Here is a 9,566-nt window from a genome sequence, read left to right as displayed (position 1 = left end):
ATGACTGCTACATGGTAGATCTGCTGTGGACTTAGTCCCTAACGACACACACACAAAACTTACTCAATAAGTAAATATATGCAATATCTGATGAACAGGTGTCCCGTTACCTGTTGTTCAGCAAAATAGCCTTTAACTAGGGAACCCATCATCTGCTGGGGGGAGCGAGTGGTACTAATGTAAGGAAGGATAAAATCCCCGTGGGTCTTCTCTGCATAGCAAATCCAACCTGAGTAAATCACACACACACACACACACACACACTTTGAGCAAACACTGAAATCCTAAGAAATGTACTTATTATTATTACACAGAAGAGACTGACACTGCTTTTTGGTTTTTGTTAAGCATATCAGGTCAGATACATACAAATGAATAACCTTTTATTTTACTCTTACATTATATTAATCCATCAAATTGCAGGAATCAAAATATGTCTGCAATTTAAAAAAGGCACTGAAAGCTTGTGCAGTAGAGAGCTGACAAGAAATGAGAGGTAGAAAACAGGGTTGTTGATGAATACCTGGACAGGCTGATGTCAGCATGGGCAGACTCTTGCTGTCCTGCTCCTTCCTCTGGAAACGCTCCACAAACTCTCTCTGGCTCTCCAGCAGGCTGAAGGTGCGACTGAAGCTGGTGTCGAACACATGATGAACCCCTGCAACCATGATAATGATCTTCAGAAGTGTCTGCCTAAATCAACCTCTCACAAGAAGAAACAAAGTAGCATTTGCACTCACCAAGGCCTTTGAAGAAAGCAGTAAGCCTCCTGCCTGCCTCGCTGCTGCTGAGGTCAAAGCGCTCTGCGAGGGAGGCTCTGGACTGCGGGGACACCGACACCACCACCACCTTCTGCTCTGTCGCGCTGGCCTGTGGATGACACCCGACATGATTACCATCACTAGCTGAAAAGGGCTCATAACCAGACGCATGCTACACAAGCATTCAAAACACATACATCCACCTTGTTGTTGCGCAGCACTTTAAGGAGCTCTTCGTGGCTCTGCTGGGTGATGAGGACGCTCTCCGCTGAGGTGATACAGCCGCTGCAGGCTAAACAGTCATTCAGTGTGATCTTTGCTTTCTCCAGTTTCTGCTTCCCACCGTCCTGCAAACAGAAGGATCAGTATTCAAGGTAAACAGCGGTGCAATTCTACGTCACACAGGTTTTGATGAAGCTGCGACACACACCTGATTGACTTGGACGTAGCTGCCATCATCTTCTATTTGGATTCTGGCCACAGATTTGCCTTGTTTCTTCTCTACTTTAACGGGTTTGACACATTCCTGCAAAACACAAACCACATTATGTAAACCAAACTGCACTCGAGTTAAGTTTCTTCTAATTAACTTCATGAAGAACACAGCAGGTTCTAACAACGCCTAGAGGCACCTGACTGAACTGTAACTGGGAAGAAGGAGACAAAACCCTTCATCGATGGGACCACCAGACCAACTGGCGAGTAAGAGAAGAGATGACTGACATGTTGGTGAAATGACCGACAGTGTCACGTTACTCAGCACATATCAGGTCTTTAGATATCGGACAATACATCCAGCGACGCAGCTGGTTATCGATTAGTTCGGTTACACCGCCGCTAACATTAGCATCCAGCTAACCGTCGATGTTTTAAACGTTAACGGGCTTTGAGTTTAGTATTAGTTTCACCAATTAGTTAACTTCATCGTTATAGTTCACCGGCCCCTTTTTAATGGAACCGATTTGACTCCTTTCACTACCTGAGAGGGGGTGATAAAATCATCGAGATCCGTCAACTGCAGCACGCCGCTGAAGTGAGAAGCCATATTCACTGCCGTAAAGTGTTTGTTGTTTACTATTGTGTCGTAAACGAGACGCTTGATTCCACTCGGAGACAAACATCGCCTCTTCAAGCAGATGCTGCTGTGCTTGTCTTCTTTCACAGTATTAGTTCAGGCACCGGGGGAAAGTAAGGTCAAGAGAGGTCAGAAATAAAGAGGAATTATATGTATAACATATATTCATAAAATAAATAAAAACAACACATTTACTGCTACAACATCCCCTCACACAATAATTGCTCTTCCCCAATGGGACTAGTTTGACATGTTATGTGTATACTGTATCCCTCTTTAACATGTTCTATTTGTTTGAGTTGTATCGTGTTTATTTTAAATAGCAAGACAAATAAAAGTGTCAACATTAAAACGATTTTTGAACCGTTCAGTAAATTAAAAGTTGCTGGCTGGACTGGCCTTCACTTGGTTATGTTGAAACGACAGTTTCATAAATCAGTATCATGGGTGAGAAAGGTACCTGAACTAAAGTTGTGATAATGAAGGTATATTGAAAGCTCTTGGTTTGAGGTGTTTCCATGTTTAATAAAGCCTCTCCGTGCTACTGTGATCCATCATAGCTGCTGCTTATAGCTGCAGAAAATGTTCCAAGAGCAACATATATGTACAAGTTACTACATTCTTAATAATCATATATTCAACACCACATTTTGAACATTTAAAAAAAGTATTTCATGCAAGTGTCAAATAACGTTTTCTCGTTGCGCGCGCGTCTATGAAAGACGCGCGCGCACGCGCCCTTTTGTTGTTATGACTACGGGGTCGTAAATCCGCCATGTTTTCCCTCCTAGCGACGTTGCGACAGAGACGGAGAACGACATGAATGTAGAAAATAATCATACGGCAGAAACAGAGAGTGAGCAAGCGACGAACGGCAGCGAGACGATCACCATCCAGACCACCCTGGGAGATGAAGGTAACCCTCCGCCGGGCCGAAGCGAGACCGAACTGTGTGCACAATGTTGTGTTTGGGCCTAGCTGACTTCCTCCATCGGGGAATGTTGCTAGCAGCTAGCTGCCCTTAGCGACAACATTAGCTAGTTTGCTTCCCCGCGACCAGCTTGGCTCCGATTAGAAATCCAGCCAGCCGGAAGTCTGCAGACCTCCCGTCCGCTGGCAGCACGAGCTTCACACCGGTATGTGTAACGTGACGTCTCTGTGCCGTTTAGATGAAGATGTGCACAAGTGCGGACGCTGTCAGTCCGAGTTCTCCACGCTGGAGGCTTTCATCCAGCACAAGCTGCAGCACCACTGCAGGCGTGTGGAGGAGGCCAATCCAGAGGTATGAGCCGGCACGAGCACGTTTGTATTCAATAAACACGACCATCACAACAGGAGAACACATGCTTCTCTACATTTTGATAGGTTACTGCAGCCAATGAAAGTTCTTCTTCTGAGGTGAAAACGGCTGAAGGTGCATCTTCGGATGAACCATTGAAGACTACTCGTGGTGGGTCAACATTAAGACTAATTTTAATATTTGTATCTAGTAATCTGCCCATTATTTTATTAGCAAAATCGTGATATTTATGTTGCCTGCTATCATTTTCCTGCAGGCAAGTTATTCCAATTGTGACAGTTAGTTTACTCCCATGTAAGTCAAAGGAAAGCATTAAATTCACACCTTTAACAAACTGAGATTAGCAAATGTTCAGTATTTTTGCTCGAATTGCTTGAAAATATTTGGTCTCTGGTCGTTTCAACTTGTCAATTATATTTTAGATCTGCAGGGGGACTGATTTGTTATTTTATCGTTTTTTCACACAGACACGTTGGGTCGAGGTCGCAGGAAGAAAGTCGTTTCACTCAAAGCCACTGACCACTCAGACGGGACTGAAGGATCCGTATCTGACAACGCAGACAGTGACAACAAGCCTGTTTACAAAGTCACCCAGGAGGGACGCTACATTTGCCAACTTTGTGACAAGACATTTAAAACAGTGAGTCATACAATAGTGTGTGTGTGTCTTCTATCAGCAAATGTTGGTTATATGTTCTCACATAAGTAACTAAGATGACCCCAATTGCTAGAAATCCTTTTCATGAATGATGCACGGCAGGGTATTTATTAAAATCTATGTTTCCAGTGTTGTCTTTGTAATACGTTCTATTTTCATCAAACAGACCAACATCTTGAGAACTCACATGAAAACTCACAGTGACCTAAAGAACTTCTCATGTGACCTATGTGGGACCTCCTTTCGCACAAAAGGCTCCCTGATTCGTCACAACCGTCGTCACACTGGTACAGGCCGTGAACTGGGACTGTTTATCTTGAATTGACGTTCTCTTATACACATTCTACCCAATGATAACACAACTTTCTTCCTGTTCTCTTGCAGATGAGCGGCCATATCGCTGTACCCTATGTGGCCAGTCCTTCAGAGAGTCGGGGGCCCTCACCAGACACCTTAAGGCCCTCACACCATGCACAGAGAAGATCCGCTTTGTTCAGTACAAGGAGATCTTGGTCAGCAAAGATGGAGTACAAAAAGGTCAGATTCATACTGCATGAGTTGTTTATCTTTATGGTGTTGCACAATGAATTATATCAAAGCACACGTTGGACTTGAGAATTTAAAAGGTTCACTATGTAGTAGTTTTAAAGCTACTGCAAGTAACTTTATTTTGTGTTGATTTAGCTGGTCCCTGTGGACAAAAAAGAGTTTTAGAAAACCTCTCATTCTAGTGTAGCAGGGTCGGACAGTCTGCCCTGTGCAGTCCCGGTTCTCTTGTGACTCCCTTCCCTTTAGCGGGCCGAGCTATACGGCCTTGGGCTCCAACAGCATGGTGTCTGTGTTGTTGTTGTTGATGTTGTTGTTTTTTCAGCGGGAAAGGAATTGAGTCACTGACAGATCTGTGTGAATTGTGCAGGAGTCCTAGATGATCGTGTTGCAATGGCTGCACAGCAACATGAGGTTGTGGTTGTGGAACAACAGCTGCAGCAGCAGGAGCATGAGCAGGAGCAGCAGGAGCAGGAGCAGGAGCAGGAGCAAGAGCAGCAGGAGCAGGAGCAGGAGCAGCAGGAGCAAGAGCAGCAGGAGCAGGAGCAGGAGCATGAGCAGCATGAGCATGAGCAGCAGGAGCAGGAGCAGGAGCAGGAGCAAGAGCAGGAGCAGCATGAGCATGAGCAGCAGGAGATGGAGATGGAGATGGTTGAAGCTCAGACCGCTGTCGTCAGTGTGGTAGAGGCTGGTTCCCAAGAGGTTCTCCATCAGGTTCACTTCACAATGGAGGTGAATGGAACAACACAGGAGCAACAGGCAAGTACAGAACACATTTAGCCTCGTCTGGTGGAGCCGACGGGCTCCAGATGGTTTTGATTGTAACTCTAATACAACCTTTTCTGTTCTGCTCTGAATCGGACCAGGTTGTCGTAGAGCAGTCTCAGGCAGAGGCCCTGGCTGCTGCTGCAGCAGCGGGCGACAACCTCATCTGCCAGGCCATCATCAACTCTGGCATTGCACTGGGGACGGAGGAAGCCGTGGTTGAAGAGATCTCGCAGGCAACTGAGGAAATAGATAAAGAGGTTTCTGACTGTCCTGATGTTGATGAGAGTATCGCTGAGATCCAGGTGAAAGAAGAGTTTGTGGAGATGGAGATGGAGGTAAGAATGACAGTAATTGGTATTTTTACTGCATTGCTTTCTTTTGAAAGACGTATTTTGAAAACGGGGTCCACAGTCCATTAGTTTTACATTACCCTTGGTGAAGTCGAGGGAGGTTAACAGTGACGTGGAGCTCAGTCCTCAGTTCAGTCATTGCAATGCTCTGTTCCTGAGCTGTAACGCTGCTGCACCGGAGCTGCAGAGCACACGTCATGCTGTTCTTCAGCTTGCTTTGGTGTTGCAATCATTATTTGCACACAGGTTTATTTCTTGATTCCTTATTGTCGTGTTTTTATTTTTCAGGAAGCAAGTGATGGAGCTGATCAAACATCCTTTAAATTGTACACATGTCCACACTGTAATCGCTCCTTCAAGGGATTGAATTACTTCCGCTTTCATGTCAAGGGCCACTTGGGTAAGTCCATAGCTATTAAAGAAGAGTTGCAGCATCACTGTAGGCTCCCCTCGGACAATCATTCTTATTGACTTTTATCAAAAGAAAGCATTATGTTGGAATTGATGGACTTTTTGTTGGTCCATGGATAAATATGTAATTCTTCTCTTTATGCAGGTTACAAGCCCTTTAAGTGTACACTATGCCATAAGGAGTTTCTGACTGGTTACCTGCTGAAGAAACACATGGAAGTCCATGTCAGTGAGAGGCGGTACAAGTGTGGCGAGTGTGGCAAGCTGTACAAAACCATCGGGCATGTACGAGAGCACATGAGGGCGCACTCGGATGAAAGACCCTACCGCTGTGCCAGATGCAACAAGGGATATAAGACCAAGGTGATTGTATAGATATCATTCTTTGTTGGATGACTCCAAGCTTTTATTTAATGGTTTAGTTTGTCCCCACCAAGTTACCATTCAGAGCATTAAAGGCAGTGCCATCTAACACTTCTCTCTGTCTTGCTTTAGAATGCCTTGCAGGTGCATCAGCGGACCCACGGTGATGATAAACCTTATGTGTGCAAGTTCTGCTTGAGAGGCTTCAGGGAGAAAGGTTCTCTGGTGCGACATATCCGCCATCACACGGGAGAGAAGCCATTCAAGTGCCCAAAGTGTGGGCGAGGCTTTGCTGAGCACGGGACTCTCAATCGTCATATGCGTGCGAAAGGTCTGTGTGATTGACAGACAACAAAACCTAAAGAAAACTGGTGTTTGCAGCATTGATGAACATAATAACGCAGCTTGTGATTTGTACCAGGAGGCTGCCAGAAGGATGACTCCAGTGAGCAGCCGGATCTGTTAACAGAGGAGAAGGAGTCGGTGGACAGCCTCGCTACAGCGGCCATCATCTCAGAGGATCCGCATGCTGTCCTGGTGGAGTTCTCCTCCGTGGTGGCAGACACACAGGAGTACATCATCAAGGTGAGACACTGGGAAGCAGGGTTGACAGGAAGTGCTGCTATTCTCCTGACACCACGGCTTCAATGTGCATTTAAGGCCTTAGAATTGGGATCTTGTTCAAGCAAGTCTGTCCCAATCAATGTTGTCATGGCAAGTGTGTGTGTGTGTGTGTGTGTGTGTGTGTGTGTGTATATATATGTATATGTTTATGTATATGTATATGTATGTATGTATATATATATATATCTCTCTCTAGGAGCTGCCGTAGGACTGTAGAGAGCAGCAACTGAATTTGCAGGCACTTGTTCTTTTAGTCCACATTAAAAATTAAAGAAATGCATCACAAAGCACTTACACTCTTTTAAAGTAAGAAAACAACTGTAAAGATAGAAGTTCCGGATAAGAAGTCGGATTGATTGCTGCAGGAATCAATGGGGTTGAAGGTTTATTGATCGTGAAAGAGGCTCAACGACTATCAATAACTGTATGCTGTCATAGAGTAATTTACTCTTTTGAGTGCAAACTGAAAAACTTAATTACTTGTGATGTGTGTAGGTGACATGCATAACGAGCCTTATGCAGCGTTGCGAATATGTGCGTCATTCGCATCCATATGCGTCTGTGCATTGACTTTGCTTTGGATCTACTCGCCCGAACGCAGCATTAAAGCACAGCAAGTGGAACCTTTATTTCAACAGCATGCATAAACAATGTAGAGCTGTTTGTCTTGATTCTTTATTTCAAGTTTCTTATGGCTAAAATTGTATTTGTTCTGCTTCTCTCACATCTAGACTCAAACGGAGGAGGAGGTGCAGGAAGAAGAAGTTACACTCATTCAAGACAGCCAAAACGAGGTCAGTACACACACTCGCCCACATATTAACAATCATGAGCAGAGTGTGAGAATCTCACTGTTTCTAAAATTGGGTTGATAAACATATATTTGTCAACGCTGCACCAAAGGATCCGCTCACTGTACAAGGCTACTTACTAAATATATTACAAATTGTATGCAAATTATTGATTCATAAAGTATTGTATTGATTTAACAATAATTGTATTGCTTCTGCTAGAAAAAGTATTCCACAGCAGCGGCCTGAAGAAAAAGCGTCTTTAAAGAAATAACATGAGAATCGATTATTCAACAAAGCGGTGTTAATTGTATTTTCATTATGTCATAACTCTTTTTAAATCTGAAACCATCCTGCCAGATGGGAAACCACATCATGAAAGTGGTGCAGCAAATTGTCAGCCAGTCACACGGCGCCGGCGGCTCGGGCAGCCACCAGATCATTGTGCGCAACATGGCGATGGACGAGGAGAGCGCGTCCATCTCCGACTGCGGCGACACGATCACCATCGCCACGCCCGAGAGCCTGACTGAGCAGGTGGCCATGACGTTGGCCTCCGCCATCAGCGACGGCACGCTGCTGGCCACGGCGGGCACCGTGGAGACGGCAGACAGAACGGTTACCATGGTTACCACAGAGGAAGCGGTGGAGGGGGGAATACAGATGGTGCAGCAGGAGGAATATGTCATCACCTCCCCAGAGGAGGTGGAGATTCAGACTGTCATCGTATGACGGAAGAGGATACTAACTATGGACCGATGAATTCTCCGGACTGAACGTGTGTATCTGAGTACTGTAGAGTTCATATGACAAAGGCCAAAGTGTTGATGAGGTTTATCGTTCCACATGGACGTCTACATGTCTATGTGGAACATAAAGAATGAGTGTGCATGAGGACTAGTTCCATCATTCATCTTTCGTTCCATTTCAAAATGTATGGGTGCATACAGCTTAAAGATAGGGTTGATAAACTAGCAAGAGTATGTTTTGAAGAACTAAAACCCAGCCCAGTGTTTCCAGCTCTTTCCCGATGTCGCAGCACTCGCTCCAGAAGTCCCTGAATCTGGGGGGAGAGTCCCCGTCTTTAGGCGCCCCTCCACAGCCACGCCCCTAACATGATCACATGACATGAACAACCAGCACGGCTGTTGTTCGTACCTGCAGTCGTTAAGCCGGCAGTTTGAGGAAGACTCTTATGCAAAGAGTGCACGCAGGCAGGCAGGTGAGCAGGTAAACGGGTAAACAGGTAAACCGGTAAGCCATCCAATCATTTCATTCAGGCCGAATGAGTTAAATGATTGCAGTCATGCCAGATTTTCTCTTTGTAAGAGCATTTGATTTATTGATTGATGAACCAATATAATAACAAAAGAGATCACTTCATTTGAAACAAACCAGTACGGTTTTATTTCCTTCAGGTGGTACAAACTGAACTGTGTCTGTTGCCGTAGTTTCGGCTCTTCTCACTGTTTCACGACCTAAAACGACATCATTCCATCACAGTTTTCACCTCTTAAAGTTTTAAAGACTGACCGATCCAGAACTGTGCCTTCCTGCCTGCCTGTTTAAGGGCATTAAAGAGTATAACCCTCCCATGGTGCAGTGTTTAATCATAATGCATATTCCAGCATGACGGATGCACCAGACATGAGACGTGGTCAGTTTACTGAAGCAGAGTTTACATCAAATAAATGCTATTTTTGTGATACAGTTTGCTTCTATTTATCTTTGTTGATGTCCTCACCTTTCAACGAGTGAGTTATTTTCTGTGATCATATTTACATACATTTGTTTTTGAAAGAATATCTTTGTTTCTGAAAAGTCATTTTAATAATGAGTGGAAACGACCACACAGATCGTACCATTGGTGTTGGTAGACCCCACATGTATAACACATGTTACCAAAGTCTCCCTAACTT

General features: G+C 44.7%; 2 protein-coding genes across 7 annotated transcripts in view; one reads left to right on the top strand and one right to left on the bottom strand.

Annotated features, from left to right (window-relative positions):
- narfl (nuclear prelamin A recognition factor-like) overlaps positions 1–1,857 on the bottom strand; it is a 3,480-nt gene extending 1,623 nt beyond the window's left edge. For 2 of the 3 annotated variants that reach the window (XM_034540002.1, XM_034540004.1), the window contains exons 1-7: positions 1,741–1,857; positions 1,192–1,287; positions 959–1,108; positions 741–870; positions 524–658; positions 111–229; positions 1–38 (exon numbers count right to left, since the gene is read on the bottom strand). The exon at positions 1–38 is cut by the window's left edge and continues 92 nt beyond it. In XM_034540002.1, coding sequence (XP_034395893.1) covers positions 1–38; positions 111–229; positions 524–658; positions 741–870; positions 959–1,108; positions 1,192–1,287; positions 1,741–1,806 — 734 coding nt within the window. In that variant the 5' untranslated portion in view covers positions 1,807–1,857. The remainder of the gene's footprint in view (positions 39–110; positions 230–523; positions 659–740; positions 871–958; positions 1,109–1,191; positions 1,288–1,740) is intronic. The other variant, XM_034540003.1, reaches the window with a different exon arrangement.
- On the top strand, positions 1,284–9,360 carry e4f1 (E4F transcription factor 1). 4 transcript variants are annotated; one of them, XM_034539983.1, is made up of 15 exons: positions 1,284–1,463; positions 2,628–2,752; positions 3,006–3,118; positions 3,202–3,286; positions 3,604–3,776; positions 3,961–4,081; positions 4,179–4,331; positions 4,711–5,099; positions 5,207–5,443; positions 5,747–5,858; positions 6,015–6,232; positions 6,365–6,563; positions 6,654–6,817; positions 7,588–7,650; positions 8,008–9,360. In XM_034539983.1, the coding sequence occupies exons 2-15, from the start codon at positions 2,656–2,658 to the stop codon at positions 8,377–8,379; spliced, it is 2,496 nt and encodes an 831-aa protein (XP_034395874.1). In that variant the 5' UTR covers positions 1,284–1,463; positions 2,628–2,655; the 3' UTR covers positions 8,380–9,360. The 4 variants fall into 4 exon arrangements, with proteins under 4 accessions (XP_034395874.1, XP_034395876.1, XP_034395873.1 ...); XM_034539985.1 differs by lacking the exon at positions 1,284–1,463 and adding an exon at positions 1,840–1,949; XM_034539982.1 differs by lacking the exon at positions 1,284–1,463 and adding an exon at positions 1,860–1,964.
- The last annotated feature ends 206 nt before the right edge of the window (positions 9,361–9,566 follow it).

This window comes from Cyclopterus lumpus, chromosome 8 (assembly GCF_009769545.1).
Source record: "Cyclopterus lumpus isolate fCycLum1 chromosome 8, fCycLum1.pri, whole genome shotgun sequence".
Classification (NCBI taxonomy): Eukaryota; Metazoa; Chordata; class Actinopteri; order Perciformes; family Cyclopteridae; genus Cyclopterus; species Cyclopterus lumpus.
Note: the sequence above shows the minus strand (reverse complement) of the source record. Positions and strands in the feature narration are given on the sequence as shown.

What these genes read in the sequence shown, in the direction of transcription:
- e4f1 (XM_034539983.1), top strand. Translation starts at nt 2,656, where the DNA reads ATGAATGTAGAAAATAATCATACGGCAGAAACAGAGAGTGAGCAAGCG. An exon ending in TCATGTCAAGGGCCACTTGG is followed by an intron (nt 5,859 to 6,014) that starts GTAAGTCCATAG and finishes CTCTTTATGCAG; the next exon opens with GTTACAAGCCCTTTAAGTGT. An exon ending in TTCAAGACAGCCAAAACGAG is followed by an intron (nt 7,651 to 8,007) that starts GTCAGTACACAC and finishes CCATCCTGCCAG; the next exon opens with ATGGGAAACCACATCATGAA.